This window comes from Cebidichthys violaceus, unplaced genomic scaffold (assembly GCF_023349555.1).
Source record: "Cebidichthys violaceus isolate CVI_PGR_0920_01 unplaced genomic scaffold, fCebVio1.0.p SCAF_19, whole genome shotgun sequence".
NCBI classification, from domain to species: domain Eukaryota; kingdom Metazoa; phylum Chordata; class Actinopteri; order Perciformes; family Stichaeidae; genus Cebidichthys; species Cebidichthys violaceus.
In genome coordinates this window covers 4,088,560-4,114,891 of record NW_027176361.1, presented here as the reverse complement: position 1 = coordinate 4,114,891, position 26,332 = coordinate 4,088,560, and the positions used below count along the sequence as shown (strand labels likewise).

The following is a 26,332-nucleotide window of genomic DNA, read 5'->3' as shown; positions in this document are numbered from 1 at the left end:
ATCATTTTCACTTAATCTCTTTTTAGTTTTTTTACCATGAGTGTTTTTTTATTTCTATCATTAATACCTATCATTATAACTGTTTTCATTTCCTGGTGAAATATCTATCTTATTGAGACTATGATTCTCAGACTCCTGTGGAGTCATGTGTGGAGCACACAGCCCACTATGAATGATAAGTAGACCCGGTCAGTTTGATGAACTTTACACGCTGCGAGGGCTGATAACTTAAAACATTCTTTCACTCATCAATTCACCACATTCGTCTCTTTTGCATCTGAAAACAACAGCACAGTGGGTAGAGTGAAATATAAAATCAAGCGGGTCTACTTAAGTTGGATGCTCCTGTTGCGCAAAGATACTGCGGCATTTCCTTTATACTCGGTGAGTCGCAGTGCATGCAGGTATCCCTCCGCCGGCAGAGGAAATGCTCCTAGACCAATCACATCTGTGTTTACACCATCACCTGTCAGACACACATCCTCTGCTATATTTTTCTCTCTGAAAGGTAGGAATTCTGTATTTATTTTAATGTCTCGTTGTTTATCTAACATGTGAACACATGTGGGTGGACTCGGAGTCTGTGCATGAAGCCGGTCCGACCATAACGAGACGCTATTTTGCAAGGTTAGCGCCTCCGGAGCTGCAGAGCTGGAGCTGGTTCTCTGTCCGCCTGGCTTGTTTTTTTAGCCGATTATCAGAAAGTCCTTGCGCTTAATCATCCCCGGCTGAGGTCGGAGCACCGTGCTAGCTTAGCTTAACGTTTGCAAGCCTTTTGCATTTGTTCCCCTTACGTTTTGCAGAGGTTAACGTAGCCTGCAAAGCTAACGGGACCAGCCATGCAGCGCATCTTCAGGCTAGAAATACACCCGATAGTCGGCTACGGAGAGATGCGTTTGTGCACGGTGCACGGTTGGGATTAATCTCACCGTCTAATGTTATATTTCTGATTTATCTCAAAGTGGTATTTCTTATTTTAGTGACAGCCGCTGCTAAATTCGGGTTAAACTGTGTTGCATCAAGTGCTCTTTGTTCCTTTACGTTAAAATGTCTCGCTTTCTGGCAGTTTAATTATGATTTAACCCATTAACAAATAGTGTTACTTAAGTAATAGTAGCGATGCCTTTAATGTAAAATAATAGTTTAAAGTGCTGCGTTCAAAATTGTATTATGATTTTTGAAAATATACCTTAGAATTAGTAGCAAAATATACATTAAGATTAGGAAGTACAATTATTCATTATGTGAAACAATGATCTCAAGCAGTTACTTAATGTTATAATTGCATTAATTAATATTGTTGCATGAATGTGTAAGTATCTTGTTACTACTTACTATACTTTACTATACGTTTTACTGTAGTATTTGGTTAATTCACCATCTGTTTATTGGCTGCACATTTCCATCTAATGGAAATATTCCACATTTTATACACATTTTCCAAAACTTTAAACTGTAAAGGCAATGTATGAAGTAAAGGAGGGGCGTCATGTTTATTTCTTGTTTACCCAAGTACAGTACAGAGTCCCAGTTTGTGTTTTTCTCTTACTCTCGAATTTCCTGGGCCATTGATTTAGTCAAACTATAAGCGATGAGCACAGAGATGTGGAGATGGGGGGGGAGTAGGAGAGTGAATCAGACCCAGTGTAAGGTGCAGTGCAGTGTGGGTGTTCACAGTAATAACCCAGCCTCCGTGGCGTATATACCTTTTTTGATTTACAGTGTTCGCTTTCACTCTTTTTTTTTTTCCCTTCCCTCCTTTTGTGCACCCAGGAGCTGAAACACACACTCACACTGAAGCGCCTACGGTAGCCGCTAACTGGACGGACTCTCTGGCAATTGACCTTTTGCAGGTAAGCCTGGGCTCACTTTGTACAATATTATTATACAATACACAAGCTGCTGCTGTTGTTCGATCTGTTCCTACACATCTCTGTTTACTTTTATATTTTAGCAGGGGTTAGATTTCACATGACAGTTATGATCAAGTTACTAGCTGGGAGCACACAGTAACATCACACAGCGAGGGGATGGATTCACATGCCTGTTCATGTGTGAGAAAAACATCTCGGTTGTCGAAGATATTAAAGCGAAAACATAACGTAACAATGAGTGATTCCCATAATCTTCGATCGTGACTTTATCTTAAAGTTACAAACCAGAAATACAAGCAAGAGATGTAAGAGACAGAACCTGATTTCCCCTCTTATCTTAATTAAAGAGCAGTTTTTATGAATTTCTCATAAATGTGTAGTTTTTAGCATTTTAATGATTTTTATTTTATTGCTGCATCGGCCATGAAATGTAATATTGACCCTAAATCACCGTCTCTGTGTTCTGTGAACACCCACTGTCGATGTCGTGAGTTGGATGTCAGCAGCAGTTGTTTTTAGACTGAGACGGCTCTTGGCGTCTGGCTTGTGATCACCCTGTCCCTGAGGCTTTGTGGCACGGTGTGTTTGTCTGAGGCATGCAAAGTGTTGATTGGAGCATCTCAGGTGTAAAGTGCAGCATCGGTGCGGTGAAGTAAATCTCCTGGGGCTTGTGGGAAAAGCAATCCTAGAGAATATACAATCAAAGTAGGGAGGAAGAACAATGCAAGATAAACAGTTTGCTTTCTGTATATCTCATGGCTTTCTGCGGTTGGATCGTCCAGTTATTACTTTATAATGAAATTTCATCATGAACATTTCCTCCTAAGAGATTCTAAGGTTTGATTTCTTCTTTTTTTGTTCACTGCATCCTTCACACCTCTCTGTTTTAGTGGAAAAGTGGAATACGTCTTGAACTATGAGCTCAGTGGCAGTGTTGACCCCGGAAAGCTTTGCGGAGCATCGCAGTGGCCTCAAGGACCAGGACATGTCAGGTAACATCAAACCTGTCATCTTTTTACTTTTGTTAGAAGGCTTTCACCTCAGTAGCCCAAGCTAGTTAGCCTAGTTAGATTTTCCCCCTACTTATCTTTGCTGTGCATTCTCACCGTTCTTGTTCTATACATGATTCTTTATAATGTATGCATGAGTTTTCATCTCTCTATACACAGATTAACTACCCCCCCCCTTACTAGCTCCTTATCTTTCATAATCCTCCTCTTTCCATCCATACATGCATTCTGTTTTCGTTCTCCATCCTTACCTTCATCTTTGCCTTATTTATCTTTGTCTCTCTGGGCCAGGCTGCGTCCCGGAGGACGAGGCCTACATCCCCACCTACCTGGAGGCCTTCCCTCCGCTGCCGGAGAAGGGGGCACCAGGGGAAAAGACTGGGGAGCCAGCTTCAGCGTGGGGGGGCAAGATCAGGCCCATCAAAGCCTCTGTCATCACCCAGGTCAGGCAGCCACTGCCTACATACACCAGCAGGCAACATCATACACACAAGTATACGCATACACATGTTATGAGTTATTATAAACACTCGGTTTTGACATGAGCGATAAGATGCACCAGTTTTGGGAAAATAGGTAAACGAGACACGTTGCCTGACATTTGACCCTCCTCCCGTCTCTCACCTGCTCTGTGCTCAGGTGTTCCACGTGCCCCTGGAGGAGCGTCGCTACAAGGACAACAGCCAGTTCGGGGAGGGCGAGGAGGCCAAAGTGTGCTTGGACATCATGCAGCGGACGGGGGCTCACATTGAGCTGTCGCTGGCCAAAGACCAGGGCCTGTCCATCATGGTCACCGGCAAACTGGAGTCTGTCATGAAGGCTCGCAAGGAAATCGTAGCTCGCCTGCAGACGCAGGTAAATTCACCTTTTGTTATGTGTTTAAACTGTTGGGTTGCGGGATACTTGTTGCATGGTGGGGGTGTTTTTAGGGATTGTGCATTCCTGTGTTTTGGAACCTCACCAAGTCTATCTTCAAGTGAGTGAAATATAAAAGAGGTTTTGTCTTAATGGTGAATACTATTGGAGAAATGCCACAGAGTAACAGATGTTTCTTTGAGGAAGAAAAATGACTCGCGTCACTTAAACTTGATGAATGGGACCAGAGGTTTTGATGAGACATAAAAAATGTCACATCTGTTACTTTTATCGGTGTTTGCTGTTTTTACTTCCTCACAAAAAATGATATAGGAGGGTTAGTTTTAGCTGCAGCTTGAAGAATCCTATCTGTGCAGGCAGGCCGGTGTAGGAGAAAAAAAGTTGAGCTGAAAAATGACCGTCAGCTCCCGACGGTGGCCTTTCTGGGCTTCAGCAGTAAATATGCTGATTTCCACTTCAATTGGTGCACTGAGATCCACCCGCATAGCTGAACTGCAGTTATTGATACAATAGTGCAGAAAAACAATCCGTCCTTTTCGCAAGGTTGGATTCTTTTGTTTTTGTTTACCCACTGAAAACTCAAAATATTCCATTGTGACTGATAATTAGGGTCCGTGGTATACTAGAAATGTGAGAAACTAGAGAATTAATATTCTAATATCATGGAAATGTCGAAACCGCAGCTGCTGCATCAACAATTCTATATTTTTACGGATATGTCTGACCCCTAACTTTTAAGAAAGATCGACATAATGCTAATGAAAGAAGTTCCGTTTTTGCCTTTTTTAAATGCAAGCCTGAGTGAAACTTTTCTCCCGCTCCTCCCAGGCCTCGGCTACGGTCGCCATCCCCAAGGAGCACCATCGCTTTGTCATCGGTAAGAACGGCGAAAAGCTGCAGGAGCTGGAGCTGAAGACCGCCACCAAGATTGCTATTCCGCGTCCCGACGACCCCAGCGCCAACATCCGCATCACTGGCACCAAGGAAGGCATCGAGAAGGCTCGCCACGAAATACTTCTGATCTCTGCTGAACAGGTGAGCTGACGGGTTTGAAGGGATCTCTGAAGATGTGTTGGCCTGGAACCGGAAGATGTTGAAGATTAACGTATAAATATATGCTCATGATACGTTCGTCGGGTATTTTGATTGGCGAACACGCAGCTGTTAAGAGCTGAAGACATTGGTGCTGCTGAATTTCTTTTTGATATTTTACTTTATTGCCTCTCTAATGATATCAGACGTTATTTACATCTTGTATTCCCCTTCCCCTCTCCTGCTCTCAACAGGACAAGCGTGCAGTGGAGCGTCTGTCCCTGGAGAAGGCCTTCCACCCCTTCATCGCGGGCGCCCACAACCGGCTGGTACAGGAGCTGAGCCAGGAGACGGGCGCCCGCATCAGCATCCCCCCGCCCAGCCTGCCCAAGGACGAGATCGTCATCACCGGGGAGAAGGAGGCGGTCGCCCTGGCGCTCAGCCGCATCCGAGCCATCTACGATGACAAGGTGAGTTTGATCAAAAAAGAGCTCCAACTCACTCACCTGACTCGAGGATTCATTTGTGATGCTTCATTGATACTTTGTTTTGCAAATTCCCTTTTGCTGATATTTGATTCTGTTTTTTTTAAATCTATTTAATTGTTTCAGAGATTTTCATTTTATCACGGCTGTTGAAGTAGTTTTTGGTTTCCTAATGTTAAAGCTTTCTAAATTAAGAATCCACAAACATATCAATGTACACCTTGCAAGAAGCACTGAAGCCAAACAAAACATGTGATGTAATCAGATTACAGCTAAACCTCACTTGTTTGTTTACATTCATACCGGCTCTTGTTCTCGGATTATTCCAACATTTTGTGGATTCTTCAGTAATTTATGCCAACTTTTAGTCTGTGCTAGACTTGACCTGAATGAGGCTTTTTGGCACGACACTGGATTGCAAATATAAATTTTGTGGTTTTCTGTTTTCACCACAGTGTTTATTGAAGTTGTTTACAACAGTGCTGTCTTATTTTCTACCACATGGGATGGATGAAATGTGGGGAGGAAGTGTGTTTGCCAGATGAATGCTGGCGATAGGCAGGCCGGAGATAATGTGGAGAGAAAATTGGATTTCACCAGAGAACAACAGGATGAGAATGCTAATGTCATTTAGTGCATATGCATGAGAGGCAAAAACAAATGTATTCTCCTTCTTTCAATCACTCTCCTCTCAGCTCACTTCTTGTCAGCTTATTTCCTTTTTTCTTACAACTTTCATCAGCTCTGTCCTTCCTGTTTTCTGCCCGTCCTTCCTCTTTCCGTCTCCTGTTGTGGTCCCATCCATCTCTCGCTGTGCTCCTCAATTTTCCCGCTTCCTCCCGCCGTCCTTCCTCTCACGGCCGTCTTCTTTTCTCGCCCACCAATTCTAATCTCCTCCCCCCTCCACCCCGCAGAAGAGGAAGACCACCACCATCTCCGTGGAGGTGAAGAAGTCTCAGCATAAGTACATTATAGGTCCAAAGGGCAACACCCTGCAGGAGATCCTGGAGACCACGGGGGTGTCTGTGGAGATGCCTCCTCTGGACTCTGGCTCAGAGACCATCATCCTCAGAGGGGAGCCTGACAAGCTGGGACCGGCGCTCACACAGGTGTACGCAAAGGTGAGGAGAGGGTAGATTGAGAGTGCGTGATAATTATCTGTTGGTCCGTCACACTAGCCAACCCCTTTCACATTACATGTAGTCATTTGATCCAGTGTCAATATCAAATGTGCTGACGCAGCTCTAATTTCCAGCCAGCTATTTTGAGTGAGGTTGTAAACGTTGTATTTTAACTCGGGGACCTTTTTGTCCCTGTGCAGGCGAAGAGTGTGATGGTGGTGGAGGTGACCGCTCCGGCCTGGCTGCATCGCTTCATCATCGGCAAGAAAGGACAGAACATCGGGCGGATCACACAGCAGCTCCCACGGGTAAGGAGGAGAGAGAGTCAGAAAGCAGGGATAAAACACGCTGTCTGCTGCTGCTACGAAATGACGGATGAATCGTTGTCAAAGCCCGGCCCAGAGACTGCAACAAAACAGGAAGACGAGCGAGCTGGCCGCTAATAAAAGCTTTGTATTTGCCACAAACATAAATGAAACAATGCAACGAGCGACGCTGCTGAATGAAGGAGGTGTTTAAAGGCAGCTGATGACCATTCAGGACCTGCAACAGACAAACACAAGCCACAGGGACACCTAGTATATGGGAGGAGGAGGAGGAGGAGGGTTGTCACATGTGCATACTATAGAGGAGGTGAAGAAGGAGGGAACATGTAGAAGAGACAGCAGCATGGCAGAAGACACTGGTAACATAGACTGACATGTGTTTTATTTACTGTGACACTCGGGAGAATCAACACAGGAGAAGTCACACTTCATCTTTATTTATTTGTGTGTGTGTGTGTGTGTGTGTGTGTGTGTGTGTGTGTGTGTGTGTGTGTGTGTGTGTGTGTGTGTGTGTGTGTTTATGTAGGTTCACATAGAGTTTACTGATGGCGAGGAGCGCATCAGTCTGGAGGGGCCAACAGAGGAGGTGGAACAGGCTCAGGCCCAGATACAAGAGATCATCAAGGACCTGGTGAGTACTCACACACACACACACACACACACACACACACACACACACTTACTTCTTTTCTATATTTGATATCATTGTGAACTTAATATATTTGAACTTAATATTGTTTTGAACAAAACGTCATCTTAGGCTTTAAGAAATTGTGATGTGCATTTTTCACCTTTTTAAGAAAAGAAAAGAAAAAGAAAGAAAAATCTTTAGTTGCAGCCTTTTATGGAATATGTAATACAAGAATCACTCATTTTATTCGTAAAAAAGGCTGAAAACACAGTCAAATGCTCCCGATATTATTTCCTATTTAATTCATTTCGAGGTGGTTCACATTCTTACCCAAAATGACATGAAGCATTGCTGTTGAAAGTTCCCTCATATTCACTCTTAGACTAAAGACACTTGGAAAGACAAACGGAGACAGAGACTAAACAGATTTGTTTGGGTTCAGCACTGCAGCTCAGGGAACACATTTAGTGACAAATCTCCCTCTGCCCCTCTGTGTCCAGCTGGTGAGGATGGACTACACTGAAGTCATCATAGATCAGCGTTTCCACAGACACCTCATCGGAAAGAACGGAGCCAACAGTGAGTACACATCTGTTCTGCTGACCTCAGCAGAAAAAGAAACATCAACTCTTCTGGGGTTTAGGGTTCAAATGCCGGCCTTTTCATTTGCAGTTTTTTTGAAGCCACTGACTCAGTACATTTAACCACTTTTTGGGGTTTTACTCTTTTAGTCAGAAGTGTCACATCTTCTGCAAATTACTTGTTTGATGGTCCAACGATAGATTAGGACAGCCGGTGAACAGACAGACAAACCTACATCCTCTCTACAGCCACCTTTCATGCCCGTAGTTGTGTTTTTTTAATGCAGATTTGGGTGAAAAAATTCTTACACATCTTTGAAATTACAACCCTCTCAATTTTTTTCACCCCTCTGTCACACCATCCATCCTCTTACGGCAGTCAATCGGATCAAGGAGCAGTACAAAGTGTCGGTACGAATCCCCCAAGACTCTGAACGAAGTGGCCTGGTCCGGATCGAAGGAGACCCGAAAGGGGTCCAGCTGGCACGCAGAGAGCTCATTGAGATGGTCCAGAGAATGGTGAGAATGGGGTCAAAGTTTAGATAAAGAAAAAAGCTCTGTACACAGACTACAAAGTGACCTGCTCACACTTTATTTCCCCCCAATTTCCAGGAAAACGAGCGCACCAAAGACCTGATCGTGGAGCAGAAGTTCCATCGGACAATCATCGGGCAGAAGGGAGAAAAGATTAAAGAAGTTCGAGACAAGTTCCCTGAGGTGAACATTCCCTCTGACCCTCCCTACCCTTTATCTCACCCTTCATCATTGTGAAATAATTAGCTTTTAACCCAGTTCTAATTTAATTCGACAAGTATTATCTCATCTGCTTCTAGGTCATTATCAATTTCCCCGACCCGGCGCAGAAGAGTGACATTGTCCAGCTGAGAGGGCCGAAGAACGAGGTGGAGAAATGTGGAAAGTTCCTCCAGAAAATCATTGCCGACCTGGTATGACCCAGTCTGTTCCATCTTTGTCTCTGTCTCTCTCGACTTGACTTCACAGCAGCTTTTTTTCTTCTTCTTTTCCAGATTGAGAATAGCTTCTCGCTCTCTGTTCCCATCTTTAAGCAGTTTCACAAAAACATAATTGGTAAGGGCGGCGCCAACATCAAAAAGGTGAGACTTTGAAGTGGACTCTGCATTCATTTCAATTCAAGATTTGTAATATTGACCTATATTGAAACCTGTACATTATTGCTGAAATCTGTATTTAAACTGTTGCCAGAATAAATGTTTCATTATGTTCAATGCAGAAAATAACAGATGTTGTTGACGCCACCAGATCCGCGAAGAGACCAACACCAAGATCGACCTGCCGACAGAGAACAGTAACTCTGAGATGATCGTCATCACAGGAAAGAAGAGCTACTGTGAAGCAGCCAGAGATCGAATCCTCGCCATCCAGAGAGAACTGGTGAGAGATGCAGGAATGTTTTTATCACTTGTTGCAGCTTCCAGGGTTTTTGGTCAGAAATAGAATTTAGTAAAATCCTAAAATCCATTTTGTTTCTATACTTTTTCAAGGTGTACTTCCCAGCATTTACCTGCGCTTTCAGTCGTATCTTGCATTCTTCCTCATCAGATGATGAGCATAGGATGTGGTTTAAAGCTCCGGAAATTGATGCCAACCGTTAGCCGCATCTAACCTATGTTGCATCTCTGTCTGCCTCATTTCCGGCCATTCTTCCACTTTTGCTTTCTAGTAAATAGTAATAGTTTCATATTGATTTAAAAATTACAACCTAAATTTTTACTTTTGGACCCAAATTTCAAGCTGGAGTGCGGTACTTTTACATATAGATGAGCGTATGTTACATTTGAGCCCTTGTCAAACAAGTTCACACACCGCTGATACTCTCTGTATCCGCCGTTTACTGAAGTTGTGGTTTCTGTGGCGATTTTCCCACGCTGTCACACTGGTGATGCGTTTTACGTCTACCAGCCAGAGCTAAAGGGGCAGGAAGAGGTTACAGACCATAGTGACAGAGCAGCAGCAAAGAGTATGGCAGACACCATGGTGGAATATCCAAAGAAGCCTGAGTGGATGCTCCAGAGAAAAACACAAGAAAGTCAAAATGCTGCAACTGTAGCTGTACATCAATATCTCCCTGGCTCACATTTCTCTCTTCATCTCTTCAGGCCAATATTAAGGAGACAGAGGTCGCCATCCCTGCCAGGCTGCACAACTCTCTGATCGGCTCCAAGGGCTGCCTCGTACGCTCCATCATGGAGGACTGCGGCGGCGTCCACATCCATTTCCCCTCTGAGGGCTCCGGCTCGGACAAGGTCACCATCAGAGGGCCTGTCGGTGAGGTGGAGAAGGCCAAGAAACAGCTGCTGCAGCTGGCTGAAGAGAAGGTGGGTGTGGAAAGAAAAGTTTGAAGAATGGATACAAAAAAAGAGTTAATGAACACAAGAGGTGACTCAAAATGAGAGAGAAGTGAGTAACCATAGAGAGGAAGGGAAGATAGGTGAAATACTTACAACCCTTTCCTGTTCTTTGTCCTCCTCAGCAAGTCAACAACTTCACCGCTGAGCTCCAGGCGAAACCAGAGTACCATAAATTCCTGATCGGCCGTGGAGGGGCCAATATTCGGCGCGTGCGGGACAAAACGGGGGCCCGCATCATCTTTCCGTCGCCGGATGACACCGAGCAGGAACTGATCACCATTGTAGGGAAGGAGGAAGCCGTTCGTCAGGCACAGAAGGAGCTGGAATGTCTCGTCAAAAACCTGGTAATTACTACACTGCGCCGTGTTCTATTCTTAACCATCCCGTTTCTGTACTGAAGTGCCTTCCACTCACTACCTTCCTGTTGTCTCCCTCTCCAGGACGACGTGGTGGAGGACAGCATGGTAGTAGACGTTCGCCACCACCGCCACTTCGTGTGTCGGAGAGGCCAGGTGCTGCGGGAGCTAGCGGAGGAGTACGGCGGCGTAGCCGTGAGCTTCCCCCGCACGGGAGCAAACAGTCAGCGGGTCACTCTGAAGGGGGCCAAAGACTGTGTGGAGGCCGCCAAGAAACGCATCCAGGAGATCATTGAGGACCTAGTAAGAGTTAATTTCAAGTCATTACAAAACATTTGGCCAACATTTCTCCTGTATATTTTCATTATATTATGGAGGCAATCCTCCCGAGCTCGTGATGTGTCTTTGTTTGCCGTCGGTGCCGTTGTTACCCAGCTGTGTCCCGTCTTCCTCCCCCTCTCTCTCTCTCTCTCGAGCAGGAGTCCCAGGTGAGCGTGGAGGTGGCCATCCCTCAGCGCTACCACCGAGCTATCATGGGGCCGAAAGGTTGCCGTATCCAGCTCATCACCAGGGAGCATGAGGTCCAAATAAAGTTCCCAGAGAGAGAAGACAGCACTGCAGGTCAGAAACGTAACACACAAGAGAAGAGCAGCTACGATACTAACAGTGTTGTTAATACGTTGCCACCACAAAGAAAGCAGAACAATAAGAACATACTGCTCTCTGAGTACAGCGATTATGACACCTGGTTTATATATTTGAATCCATAATGTGGATAGGGTTACTGAATCCAAAGTTATGTTTACACAGGAAAAAGGCAAAAAAAAGTCTTTTAATGCATTATATCTGATGTGAAACTACAGGTCAGGAGGCGCCACCACAGGAAAACGGTGAGGTCAGTCCGGAGGCGGAGTTTGTTGCCCGCAAGTGTGACATCATCACCATTGCTGGGCGTGCGGAGAAATGTGAACTGGCGAAAGCCGCCCTGCTGGTAGGCAGTACTGGTACTTTAATTACAGACATTATACTGTCTGTCCTTTTTATGGTCTCTATCATCCATTTCCTCAATAATAATTCTGTCACTGCTTTCTCCGTCAGGCGCTGGTGCCCATAACGGAGGACGTGGAAGTGTCTTACGAGCTGCATCGCTACATCATCGGCCAGAAGGGCAGCGGAATCAGGAAGATGATGGAGGAATACGAGGTTAGCTTATACTCAATGGTGCCACCTTCTGGCCATGTGTCATACTGCAGATCAAAACAAAATCTGTGTTTTAAAGCTGTTGGCTGGTAAACACGCTTAGATATTGTGAGACATTTAATTAGCTATATTGATGAAAAAGTTGGAGTGTAATTAAGGGGATATCTTTAAAAAGAAAAGTCATCTCTACTGAATTTTGTGTGTGTGGTTTTCCGTCTCCAGGTGAACATCTGGGTGCCCCAGCCAGAGAAGCAACTGGATGTGATCAAGGTGACGGGCCTGGTAGCCAACATGGAGCGAGCCAAACAGGGTCTGCTTGACAGGGTCAAAGAACTGCAGGCTGAGCAGGCTGACAGGGTACACACACACACACACACACACACACACACACACACACACACATACACACACACACACACACACACACACACACAGACACAAACTAAACAGCATTTCCTGTCTCCAATATAATTTATCTTATCATCATGAAAATGTTTGAGGTCTTTGCTGCCCCGTCTGCTTTCAGGCCCTGCGCAGCTTCAAAGTGACGATGTCTGTAGATCCAAAGTTTCATCCCAAGATCATCGGCCGCAAAGGGGCGGTCATCTCTCAGATCAGGAAAGACCACGACGTCAGCATCCAGTTCCCCGACAAAGGAGACGAGCAGCAGGTGTGTGTGTGATGATAAAAAAAACATTTCATATCGTTCTTTTTCACTTAATTGAAGCCAACTGAACATCCCTCTTCTCACCCCGAACTACGGTGTTCTTCAAGTCTTTATCTTGAGCAGTTGATTGACACTTCTCGTTCCTCCAGGATCTGATCGTGATCTTGGGGTACGAGCGTAACGTGGAGGAGGCGAGTCAAGCCATCCGGCAGCTGGTGGCCGAATGGCAGGAGATGGTGAGCCAAGATGTTCGCCTGGACCCGAGGACCCACGCCCGCATCATCGGAGCCCGCGGCAAAGCCATCCGCAAGCTGATGGAGGAGTTCAAGGTTAGATGTTGGTTTGGGAATTTTGCCCACCGGTTCACGGTTACATTTTTACTCTGAATACAGATGAGAAACGTTCTGATTGGTATTATTATATGTTGTTGTTTTGCTCTCTATTTTAACCAGTTCTCCTCTTGTTCTTGTGTTCAGGTGGATATCCGGTTCCCTCAGCCCGGCTCCGACGAGCCCGACAAAGTGACGGTGACGGGCCTTCCTGAGACCGTCGACAACGCCATCGACCACCTGCTCAACTTGGAGGAGGAATATGTGAGTTCCCGAAAACTGCAGTAATCACACAAAATGTATAAATTCTGTGTTTTTCCTCTCCTGGCGCTACAGCTAGAAAGTGTAAAAGAAGTTCATTGGGTGCCAAGGCAGTTTGAAGAGCAATTGTCTTCTCCTCTCTTCTCCATCCTTTCTCCACCTCTCTCAGATGCTCAGCGTGACAGAGACGGAGACATTGGCAGCTTACATGAAGCCTCCATCTCGCTATGGAGGGGGAGGAGGAGCAGGAGCTGATGACAGCAGCGGGGGTCCGGCTAAGGGCTTTGTTGTGCGGGACGCCCCCTGGAACGCTGCAGGGAACAAGGTTGGACATGCTGGGTTTTTTCTTTTAGGGATAGTGGTCCAAAGGAAATAATGTTATCCTTTACTGTATTTATCTCTTACTGAATCTAAAGTGGAGATGCAGATGCATTAGAGAATAAGACATGTATATTGTGGAAAAAGGGGCTGCAACTTTAAAAGAGATGCGCTTTATATTTAATTTAGTGTCATTGCGTCCAGGTAATCAGTGCAGTCATCTGTTTGTTCCAGGCTCCTGACATGAGCAGCGCAGAGGATTTCCCCACATTTGGGACCAGTGTGGCCCCGAAGCAAGCGTCCGCCTGGGGTCCCAAGAAGTTCTGAAGCCGCTCATCTGGAGGAAAACTAAAAAAAACTTCTGTAAAGTAGACGACAAGAGACAAAACAAATCTCTTATCAAATTGCTGCTCGCCTTCTCTTCAGCCTCCCTTTGTCTCTCTTTCTCTGTAAAACCCCTTGTACCATCCTCCCACAACCAGCCACAATGAATCCTGGGAGAACAATCCCTTCTTTTTTTCCTGAACTGTCTTCTCCTCATGGTACCCCTGAGAGAAGAAAAAAAAGAACATTGAGTGCTCTCGTCATAGTTTTTGCTGTTCTTCTCTGCGTCTCGGCCGGTCTCGCTGAAATATTTCAAAGACCCTTTTTTCACCCTGCTGTAGTCCTCAAAGTCAGACCTCAAAATCACCTCACTGCAGTACACTAGAAAAGTTTAAACTCTTCAGATTCCGCTGAATCAGCGAAGAGGCGTCAGAGAGCACTGGGGAAATATCCTGAAGCTTTCAGGGAGGTGGCGGTCGCGCATTCCAAGTAACGATAGCTAAAGCTTGGATTTTTAAGCTAAAGTAAAGGGGAGTCTGTGGTTTACTGTGCAAGAAGAGTTCGTAAACAATGACATCTTTTAAGGTTCTTTTCCTGTGGTTTTTACAAGGAAGTCACTTGTTGGCTCATCTTTCCAGTCACTTATGTGGTGCAGCAGGTGAGGCAATGAGGTGTGTGTGTGTGTGTGTGTGTGTGTGTGTGTGTGTGTGTGTGTGTGTGTGTGTTGGTGGGTTCAGGAGAGGTTTTCACCCACAAGTGTTTGTAGATCCCCTTTTTATTTATGTCAGAGAACAGCTGCTGTAGTCAACACTCTGGAGCTTTTCTTTTTAAATGATGAAGCAAAAGGTGTTGAAGTCCTGCACCGATTGTTTGTGCTGAAGGTCCTTTTGTTACTGTTTATTTATTTGAAAGAAGGAGCCATTTTATTTAATCTACTGTGATCATGCGTTTTTATAAAAGCACTCTGTAGCTTGATGCTTACAATATTATGTTTGGGACTGAATGTTGTACGTCAGGGTTTGGGAACATGTTACCAGTTGTGATGTGTAAGTGTACAAAGAACTTTTCGCTATTTTTTTAAACTGTGTGAGATTTTGTTGTTGTTGGTTTCTGGCATATTTGGAAGACTGTATGTGTGTGTGTGTGTGTGTGTGTGTGTGTGTGTGTGTGTGTGTGTGCGTGTGTGCATGGGAGTTAAGATGTATATTTGAATGAAGCTGAACCAAACTTTTACATAGTCTTTGTCCGTTTTGTCTCTCTTCTCAGAACTCATTTTGAGGTTTTTACCCTCTGAGCTCGTCATTAACACTTGATTTCTTTTGTCAACATCCGCACAATGCTGCTTAGAATCTGTCCTGTCTTCCCACAAAACAAACTCAGAATCAGTAGCTGCACTTTGGTTTTCTCATACAAGTGCGTTAAGTGCATTTATTGAGATTTCGTAGCAAAACCCTTTGTTGGCCCTCTTTTTTTCCAGTTCTGAGACTTAATGCGTTGTGTCCTGTTGCTAAATCATACAATTGGCCCAGATTTCAATCCGTTAAATCAAAGCTTTCTTGTGCCTGCAGTCTTTAAGGAATAGTTTAATAGTTCAGAAATACACTTACATGCTTTCTTTCCGAAGATTAGGAGAAGATTGTTGTCACTCTCAAGTCTGTACGATAGTGTAGCATAAAAACTGGAAGCTGGGGGAAAAGTGAAGGAAATATGCATAATGTCTCTAAAACTTACCAATGAACAACTTAAATCTTATTCATTAAATATGAATACAAGCAGAAATGCAAAAAAAAGTGCGTTTGTTTTCAGCAGAAATACAGGGCAGTTTGATGAAATGTTGTTTGTCAAGAAGTAGTTCCAGCAATAGTTAACACCACATTTTTACATTTCTGTTTGTGTACATTTCAAACGAACAAGATGCACCACGTTTGATCGAGATCTGATAATCTACCTCTCGGAAAGAAAGCTTATTTCTCAAAATGTCAAACTATTTGAGAGGGCCAGGAAAAGCTCGGGACCAGATTGGCAGCTCTAAGTTAGACCTTTGAGCATACAAAGAGAACTCAGGGTCCAATTAGAAAGTCAAAGCTGGTGCAGAAGTGACTCTTCAAAGCCGGCGACAGATTAGTAAACAAAACCGACTATGCAACTCAACAGGATCATACAGCAGATCACCGTCCATCAGTGGTACGATACTCTACTCCACCACAATTATGGTATCATTGTAGTTATATTATTGTGTGACGGCAAACTGGAAATCTATTTGTTTTTATTGGTTGAACTCTTGGCTGAATCGCTACATTTTTAAATTACTTTGTGTGTGTGTGTGTGTGTGTGTGTGTGTGTGTGTGTGTGTGTGTGTGTGTTTTCTTAAAATGGCAGGACAGCGCTGCCCCCAAAGCAGCCACTATTTCTGTAAAAAACTATGAAAAAACCCAACATTGGCCTTAATGAGTAATTAGTCTACAGCATTTTGAAAAAGGTGTGATTGAGTAAGTATGCAACACTGCAATAACATGTCAGTGACCGGACTTTTTTCCTACTCTAAATAAAATTCAATGAAAAAAAACGCACCAAAACCACCAGTAGGTTGTGTTTTCTTCATGGCATCTGTTCAAAAATCAACTTTAACCATCATTCTGTTTATACTGTCTGTCAGTTATTTGTTTGTTTGTTATAAATCAGGGAGATATGATTTGTTATCTAACCGTCTGTACAGCGCAACGTACGTAAAACAAATTAAGAACACAATACAAATAAAATTGTACAAAGCAGAACTGGGCCATAAATATCCAATATAATCATATTTTTCACATTTTGTTCTTTCCCTTCTGCCTAACCCTGTAGATCGTCCGTCAGTCAGATCACAGCTGCTCGTAGAAGATAGCTGAGCTTCTTCAAATATAGTTTTTGAGTTTGACTCAAAAAAAGTTTCATGGTATATAGCAGGTGTAAATCAATGATTAGTTTACATTAAAGAACTGCAGATCCCTCATGAATAACATTCACTTAAACTTATGGATGACTGATTAAAATCTAGTGGTCAAAGGTCAAAGACACTGTGACCTCACAAAACACATTTTTGTCAATGTTCAAAACCTAAAAAATCTAGAAGTAAACATATTGATATATTCTTTTTTTTCTTACTTTTTTTAATATTAATATGGATTTGCTCGGTTGTAAGACAAACGGTAATGCTGAAACATCATTTACCATTCATGATCTCGATGAACAAGTTTTAACTTCCAAAAAGTGAATTGTTCTGTCAAACGTTTTTTCCACACTTTGTGAATGTTTTACATTTGACAAGATGAGTCAGATGTGACACACTCCTGGAACCTCCCTGCCAGGAGCGCTGTTCACTGGCTCGCTGTATCCATTAGGCCCCGCCGTCGTCACTGGACACACTGAGAAGATGGACGACTACTATAATAATATAACATGTCGAAAAAGTCATATTATAGTATGTCGAAAAAAATGATATTATAGCATGTCGAAAAAGTCATAAAAAGTCATATTCTAGCATGTCGAAAAAAGTCATAATTTAGCATGTCGAAAACAGTCATAGCATAGCATGTGAAAAAAGTCATAGTAGAGTATGTCGAAAAAAGTCATAAATTAGCATGTCGAAAACAGTCATAAAAAGTCATATTATAGTATGTCAAAAAAAGTCATAATTTAGCATGTAAAAAAAGTCATCGTAGCCTATAGCATGTCAAAAAAAGTCATAAAAAAGTCATAGTATAGCATGTCAAAAAAAGTCATAAAAAAGTCATAGTATAGCATGTCGAAAAAAGTCATTATTTAGAATGTCAAAAAAAGTCATAGTATTGCATGTCGAAAAGTCATAAAAAAGTCATAGTATAGCATGTTGAAAAAAGTCATAATTTAGCATGTAAAAAAAAAGTCAGTATAGTATGTCGAAAACAGTCATAAAAAAGTAATGTCGAAAAAAGTCATTAAAGTCATAGTATAGCATGAAAAAAAAGTCAAAGTATAGCATGTCGAAAAATGTCACAATTTAGCATGTCAAAAAAAGTCAATAAAGTCATAATGTAGTATGTCGAAAACAGTCATAGTATAGCCTGTCGAAAAAAGTGAAAAACGGTCATAGAATAGCATGTCGAAAAAAGTCAAAAAACAGTCAGAGTATATTTTGTCAAAAACAATCATAGTATAGCCTGTCGAAAACAGTCATAGTATAGCTTGTCGAAAAAAGTGAAAAACGGTCATAGTATAGCTTGTCGAAAAAAGTGAAAAACAGTCATAGTATATTATGTCGAAAACAGTCATAGTATAGCCTGTCGAAAACAGTCATAGTATATTATGTTCAAAAACAGTCATAGTATATCCTGTCAAAAAAAGTGAAAAACAATCATAGTATAGCATGTCAAAAAATTTGAAAAACGGTCATAGTATAGCATGTCGAAAAAAGTCAAAAAACAGTCATAGTATATTATGTTGAAAACAGTCATAGTATAGCCTGTCGAAAACAGTCATAGTATAGCCTGTCGAAAAAAGTGAAAAACGGTCATAGTATAGCCTGTCAAAAAAATTGAAAAACAGTCATAGTACAGCATGTCGAAAAAAATTCAAAAAACAGTCATAGTATATTATGTCGAAAACAGTCATAGTATAGCCTCTCGAAAGAAGTGAAAAACGGTCACAGTATAGCAAGTCGAAAAAAGTGAAAAACGGTCATAGAATAGCATGTCAAAAAAAGTCAAAAAACAGTCAGAGTATATTTTGTCAAAAACAATCATAGTATAGCCTGTCGAAAACAGTCATAGTATAGCCTGTCAAAAAAAGTGAAAAACGGTCATAGTATAGCCTGTCGAAAAAAGTCAAAAAACAGTCATAGTATAGCCTGTCGAAAACAATCATAGTATAGCCTGTCGAAAAAATTGAAAAACGGTCATCGTATAGCATGTCGAAAAAAATGAAAAACGGTCATAGTATAGCATGTCGAAAAAAGTAAAAAAACAGTCCCAGTATATTATGTCGAAAACAGTCATAGTATAACCTGTAGAAAAAAGTCATAGTATAGCCTGTCGAAAGAAGTGAAAAACGTTCACAGTATGGCATGTCGAAAAAATTAAAAAAATGGTCATAGTATAGCATGTCGAAAACAGTCATAGTATAGCCTGTCGAAAAAAGTGAAAAACGGTCATAGTATAGCCTGTCGAAAAAAGTCAAACAGTCATAGTATATTATGTCAAAAACAGTCATAGTATATTATGTCAAAAACAGACATGCCTGTCGAAAACAGTCATAGTATAGCCTGTCAAAAACAGTTATAGTACAGCCTGTCAAAAAAAGTGAAAAACGGTCATAGTAAACCATGTCGAAAAAAGTCAAAAAACAGTCATAGTACATTATGTTGAAAACAGTCATAGTATAGCCTGTCGAAAACAGTCATAGTAAAGTATGTCAAAAAAAGTGAAAAACAGTCATAGTATAGCATGTCGAAAAAAATGAAAAACGGTCATAGTATATTATGTCGAAAACAGTCATAGTTTAGCCTGTCGAAAACAGTCATAGTATAGCCTGTCAAAAAAAGTGAAAAACGATCATAATATAGCCTGTCGAAAAAAGTCAAAAAACAGTCAGAGTATAGCATGTTGAAAAAAGCCAAAAGACAGTAAGAGTATAATATGTCGAAAATGGTCATAGTATAGCCTGTCAAAAACAGTCACAGTATAGCCTGTCGAAAAAAGTGAAAAAACGGTCATAGTAAAGCATTTCGAAAAAAAAGTCAAAAAACAGTCTAGTACATTATGTTGAAAACGGTCATAGTATAGCCTGTCGAAAACAATCATAGTAAAGTATGTCAAAAAAAGTGAAAAACAGTCATAGTATAATAAGTCGAAAAGTCATAGTATATTATGTCAAAAACAGTCATAGTATAGACTGTCGAAAAAAGTGAAAAACGGTCATAGTATATTATGTCGAAAACAGTCATAGTATAGCCTGTCGAAAACAGTCATAGTATAGTTTGTCTAAAAAAAAGTCCTAGTAATAATATCTTGTGGTCAATTGTCTTGCTGAAGGACACATTGACATTAGACTAGCAGAGTAGGAGCAGGGGATTGAACCGACGACCCTCTGACTGAAAGGTAGCCCTGCTCTCCACTTAGCCACGGAGACCAGTTGAGAACCAATGGCATAGTATGTCTATAAAAAGTCATAGTATAGCATGTAGAAAACAGTCATAGTGAAGTATGTCAAAAAAGGTGAAAAACAGTCATAGTATAACCTGTCAAATAAAGTCAAAAAACAGTCATAGTATATTATGTCGAAAACAGTCATAGTATAGCCCGTCGAAAAAAGTGAAAAACGGTCATAGTATATATAGCATGTCGAAAACATTCATAGTATAGTTTGTCTAAAAAATGTCATAGTAATAGTATCTTGGGGTTAATTGTCTTGCTGAAGGACACATTGACATTAGAGTAGCAGAGCAGGAGCCGGGGATTGAACCCACGACCCTCTGATTGAAAGGCAGCCCTGCTCTCCACTTATCCACGGACACCAGCAGAGAATCACTGGCATATTATGTCTATAAAAAGTCATAGTATAGCATGTAGAAAACAGTCATAGTGAAGTATGTCAAAAAGGTGACAAAGAGTCATAGTATAGCATGTTGAAAAAAATGAAAAAAGGTCATAGTATAGCATGTCGAAAAAAGTCAAAAAACAGTCATAGTATATTATGTCGAAAACAGTCATAGTATAGCCTGTCGAAAACAGTCATAGTACGGCCTGTCAAAAAAAGTGAAAAACGGTCATAGTAAAGCATGTCGAAAAAAGGTCATAGTATAGCCTGTCGAAAACAGTCATAGTATAGCCTGTCGAAAAAAGTGAAAAACGGTCGTAGTAAAGCATGTCGAAAAAAGTAAAAAAACAGTCATAGTATAGCCTGTCGAAAACAGTCAGAGTATAGCCTGTCGAAAAAAGTGAAAAACGGTCATAGTATAGCCTGTCGAAAAATTGAAAAACGGTCATAGTATAGCATGTCGAAAAAAGTCAAAAAACAGTCATAGTATATTATGTCGAAAACAGTCATAGTACGGCCTGTCAAAAAAAGTGAAAAACGGTCATAGTAAAGCATGTCGAAAAAAGTCAAAAAACAGTCATAGTACATTATGTTGAAAACAGTCACAGTATAGCCTGTCGAAAACAGTCATAGTAAAGTATGTAAAAAAAAGTGAAAAACAGTCATAGTATAAGATGTCGAAAAAAATGAAAAACGGTCATAGTATAGCCTGTCGAAAAAAGTCAAAAAAACAGTCATAGTATATTATGTCGAAAACAGTCATAGTATAGCCTTTCGAAAACAGTCGTAGTATAGCCTGTCGAAAAAATTGAAAAACAGTCATAGTATAATATGTCGAAAAAATTCATAGTATATTATGTCGAAAACAGTCATATTATAGCCTGTCGAAAAAAGCGAAAAACGTTCATAGTATAGTCTGTCGAAAAAATTGAAAAACGGTCATAGTATAGCATGTCGAAAAAAGTAAAAAAACAGTCATAGTATATTATGTCGAAAACAGTCATAGTATAGCCTTTTGAAAACAGTCGTAGTATAGCCTGTCGAAAATATTGAAAAACAGTCATAGTATAGTATGTCGAAAAAATTGAAAAACGGTCATAGTATAGCCTGTCGAAAACAATCATAGTAAAGTATGTCAAAAAAAGTCATAGTATATTATTTCGAAAACAGTCATAGTATAGCCTGTCGAAAACAGTCATAGTAAAGCCTGTCGAAAAAAGTGAAAAACGGTCATAGTAAAGCATGTCGAAAAAAGTCAAAAAACAGTTATAGTGTAGCCTGTCGAAAACAGGCTATACTATTACCGTTTTTCACTTTTTTCGACAGGCTATACTATGACTGTTTTTGACAGGCTATACTATTACCGTTTTTCACTTTTTTCGACAGGCTATACTATGACTGTCAAAAAAAGTGAAAAACGGTCAAATTATAGCATGTCGAAAAAATAGAAAAACGGTCATAGTATAGCATGTCAAAAAAAGTCAAAAAACAGTCAAAGTACATTATGTTGAAAAAAGTCATAGTATAGCCTGTCGAAAACAGTCATAGTACAGCCTGTCAAAAAAAGTGAAAAACGGTCATAGTAAACCATGTCGAAAAAAGTCAAAAAACAGTCATAGTACATTATGTTGAAAACAGTCATAGTATAGCCTGTCGAAAACAGTCATAGTAAAGTATGTCAAAAAAAGTGAAAAACAGTCATAGTATAGTATGTCGAAAAAAATGAAAAACGGTCATAATAAAGCATGTCGAAAAAACTCAAAAAACAGTCAAAGTATATTATGTCGAAAACAGTCATAGTTTAGCCTGTCGAAAACAGTCATAGTATAGCCTGTCGAAAACAGTCATAGTATAGCCTGTCAAAAAAAGTGAAAAACGGTCATAATATAGCCTGTCGAAAAAAGTGAAAAACGGTCATAGTATAGCATGTCAAAAACATTCATAGTATAGTTTGTCTAAAAAAAGTCATAGTAATAGTATTTTGGGGTTAAATGTCTTGCTGAAGGACACATTGACATTAGAGTAGCAGAGCAGGAGCCGGGGATTGAACCAACGACCCTCTGATTAAAAGGCAGCCCTGCTCTCCACTTATCCACGGAGACCAGTAGAGAATCACTGGCATATTATGTCTATAAAAAGTCATAGTATAGCATGTAGAAAACAGTCAAAGTGAAGTATGTCAAAAAAGGTGAAAAACAGTCATAGTATAGCATGTTGAAAAAAATGAAAAAAGGTCATAGTATAGCATTTTGAAAAAAGTCAAAAAACAGTAATAGTATATTATGTCGAAAACAGTCATAGTATAGCCTCTCGAAAACAGTCATAGTATAGCCTGTCGAAAAATTGAAAAACGGTCATTGTATAGTATGTCGAAAAAAGTCAAAAAACAGTCATAGTATATTATGTCGAAAACAGTCATAGTATAGCCTGTCGAAAACAGTCATAGTATAGCCTGTCGAAAAAAGTGAAAAACGGTAATGGTATAGCCTGTCGAAAAAATTGAAAAACGGTTATAGTATAGCATTTCGAAAAAAGTCAAAAAACAGTCTTAGTATATTATGTCGAAAACAGTCATAGTATAGCCTGTCGAAAACAGTCATAGTACGGCCTGTCAAAAAAAGTGAAAAACGGTCATAGTAAAGCATGTCGAAAAAAGTCAAAAAACAGTCATAGTACATAATGTTGAAAACAGTCATAGTATAGCCTGTCGAAAACAGTCATAGTAAAGTATGTAAAAAAAAGTGAAAAACAGTCATAGTATAGGATGTCGAAAAAAGTCAAAAAAACAGTCATAGTATATTATGTCGAAAACAGTCATAGTATAGCCTTTCGAAAACAGTCGTAGTATAGCCTGTCGAAAAAATTGAAAAACAGTCATAGTATAGCCTGTCGAAAACAATCATAGTAAAGTATGTCAAAAAAAGTCATAGTATATTATGTCGAAAACAGTCATAGTATAGCCTGTCGAAAACAGTCATAGTATAGCCTGTCGAAAAAAGTGAAAAACGGTCATAGTATATCACGTCGAAAACATTCATAGTATAGTTTGTCTAAAAAAAGTCATAGTAATAATATCTTGGGGTCAATTGTCTTGCTGAAGGACACATTGACATTAGACTAGCAGAGCAGGGGATTGAACTGACGACCCTCTGATTGAAAGGTAGCCCTGCTCTCCACTTAGACACGGACACCAGTTGAGAATCACTGGCACATTATGTCTATAAAAAGTCATAGTATAGCATGTAGAAAACAGTCACAGTGAAGTATGTCAAAAAAGGTGAAAAACAGTCATAGTATAGCATGTTGAAAAAAATGAAAAAAGGTCATAGTATAGCATGTCGAAAAAAGTCAAAAAACAGTAATAGTATATTATGTCGAAAACAGTCATAGTATAGCCTGTCGAAAACAGTCATAGTATAGCCTGACGAAAAAAGTGAAAAACAGTCATAGTATAGCCTGTCGAAAAAAGTGAAAAACGGTCATAGTATAGCCTGTCGAAAACAGTCAAAAAACAGTCATAGTATATTATGTCGAAAACAGTCATAGTATAGCCTGTCGAAAACAGTCATAGTACGGCCTGTCAAAAAAAGTGAAAAACGGTCATAGTATAATATGTCGAAAAAAGTCATAGTATATTATGTCGAAAACAGTGATATTGTAGCTTGTCGAAAAAAGCCAAAAACGTTCATAGTATAGTCTGTCGAAAAAATTGAAAAACGGTCATAGTATAGCATGTCGAAAAAAGTCAAAAAACAGTCATAGTATATTATGTCGAAAACAGTCATAGTATAGCTCGTCGAAAACAGTTATAGTATAGCCTGTCGAAAAAAGTGAAAAACGGTCATAGTATATCACATCGAAAACATTCATAGTATAGTTTGTCCCAAAAATTGTCATAGTAATAACACCTTGGGGTCAATTGTCTTGCTTAAGGACACATTGACATTAGACTAGCAGAGTAGGAGCCAGGGATTGAACCGACGACCCTCTGATTGAAAGGTAGCCCTGCTCTCCACTTAGCCACGGACACCAGTTGAGAACCAATGGCATAGTATGTCTATAAAAAGTCATAGTATAGCATGTAGAAAACAGTCATAGTGAAGTATGTCAAAAAAGGTGAAAAACAGTCATAGTATAGCCTGTCGAAAAAAGTGAAAAACGGTCATAGTAAAGTATGTCGAAAAAAGTCAAAAAACAGTAATAGTATATTATGTCGAAAAACGGTCATAGTATAGCCTGTCGAAAAAAGTGAAAAACGGTCATAGTATAACATGTCAAAAACATTCATAGTATAGTTTGTCCCAAAAATTGTCATAGTAATAATATCTTGGGGTCAATTGTCTTGCTGAAGGACACATTGACATTAGACTAGCAGAGTAGGAGCCGGGGATTGAACCGACGACCCTCTGATTGAAAGGTAGCCCTGCTCTCCACTTAGCCACGGACACCAGTTGAGAACCAATGGCATAGTATGTCTATAAAAAGTCATAGTATAGCATGTAGAAAACAGTCATAGTGAAGTATGTCAAAAAAGGTGAAAAACAGTCATAGTATAGCCTGTCGAAAAAAGTGAAAAACGGTCATAGTAAAGTATGTCGAAAAAAGTCAAAAAACAGTCATAGTATATTATGTCGAAAACAGTCATAGTATAGCCTGTCGAAAACAGTCATAGTATAGCCTGTCGAAAAAAGTGAAAAACGGTCATAGTATAGCACGTCGAAAACATTCATAGTATAGTTTGTCTAAAAAAAGTCATAGTAATAATATCTTGGGGTCAATTGTCTTGCTGAAGGACACATTGACATTAGACTAGCAGAGCAGGAGCAGGGGATTGAACCAAAGACCCTCTGATTGAAAGGTAGCCCTGCTCTCCACTTAGCCACAGACACCAGTTGAGAGTCACTGGCATATTATGTCTATAAAAAGTCATAGTATAGCATGTAGAAAACAGTCATAGTGAAGTATGTCAAAAAAGGTGAAAAACAGTCATAGTATAGCATGTTGAAAAAAATGAAAAAAGGTCATAGTATAGCATGTCGAAAAATGTCAAAAAACAGTAATAGTATATTATGTCGAAAAACGGTCATAGTATAGCCTGTCGAAAAAAGTGAAAAACGGTCATAGTATAGCATGTCAAAAACATTCATAGTATAGTTTGTCTAAAAAAAGTCATAGTAATAGTATTTTGGGGTAAATGTCTTGCTGAAGGACACATTGACATTAGAGTAGCAGAGCAGGAGCCGGGGATTGAACCAACAACCCTCTGATTGAAAGGCAGCCCTGCTCTCCACTTATCCACGGAGACCAGTAGAGAATCACTGGCATATTATGTCTATAAAAAGTCATAGTATAGCATGTAGAAAACAGTCATTGTAAATTATGTAAAAAAAAAGTGAAAAACAGTCATAGTATAGCATGTCGAAAAAAGTCAAAAAAAAGTAATAGTATATTATGTCGAAAACAGTCATAGTATAGCCTGTCGAAAAAAGTGAAAAACGGTCATAGTAAAGCATGTCGAAAAAGTCAAAAAACAGTCATAGTATAGCCTGTCGAAAACAGTCATCGTATAGCCTGTCGAAAACAGTCATAGTATAGCCTGTCAAAAAAAGTGAAAAACGGTCATATTATAGCATGTCGAAAAAATTGAAAAACGGTCATAGTACAGCTTGTCGAAAAAAAGTCAAAAAACAGTCATAGTATATTATGTCGAAAACAGTCATAGTATAGCCTGTCGAAAACAGTCATAGTACGGCCTGTCAAAAAAAGTGAAAAACGGTCATAGTAAAGCATGTCGAAAAAAGTCAAAAAACAGTCATAATACATTATGTTGAAAACAGTCATAGTATAGCCTGTCGAAAACAGTCATAGAAAAGTATGTAAAAAAAGGTGAAAAACAGTCATAGTATAGGATGTCGAAAAAAATGAAAAACGGTCATAGTATAGCCTGTCGAAAAAAGTAAAAAAACAGTCATAGTATATTATGTCGAAAACAGTCATAG

The 26,332-nt window shown here is 40.4% G+C and overlaps 1 protein-coding gene across 1 annotated transcript; it reads left to right on the top strand.

Annotated features, from left to right (window-relative positions):
• Positions 1-421: 421 nt before the first annotated feature.
• hdlbpb (high density lipoprotein binding protein b) lies at positions 422-15,014 on the top strand. The gene is made up of 28 exons (XM_068713308.1): positions 422-508; positions 1,774-1,853; positions 2,765-2,866; positions 3,176-3,327; positions 3,524-3,739; positions 4,589-4,795; positions 5,047-5,262; positions 6,192-6,398; positions 6,599-6,706; positions 7,251-7,355; positions 7,856-7,934; positions 8,316-8,455; positions 8,549-8,653; positions 8,770-8,883; positions 8,965-9,051; positions 9,218-9,349; positions 10,075-10,293; positions 10,449-10,670; positions 10,767-10,985; positions 11,162-11,303; positions 11,546-11,673; positions 11,781-11,885; positions 12,105-12,239; positions 12,409-12,552; positions 12,699-12,878; positions 13,026-13,142; positions 13,309-13,464; positions 13,692-15,014. Exons 3-28 carry the CDS (start codon positions 2,791-2,793, stop codon positions 13,782-13,784), a joined length of 3,804 nt encoding a protein of 1,267 aa, XP_068569409.1. The 5' UTR covers positions 422-508; positions 1,774-1,853; positions 2,765-2,790; the 3' UTR covers positions 13,785-15,014.
• Positions 15,015-26,332: the final 11,318 nt, after the last annotated feature.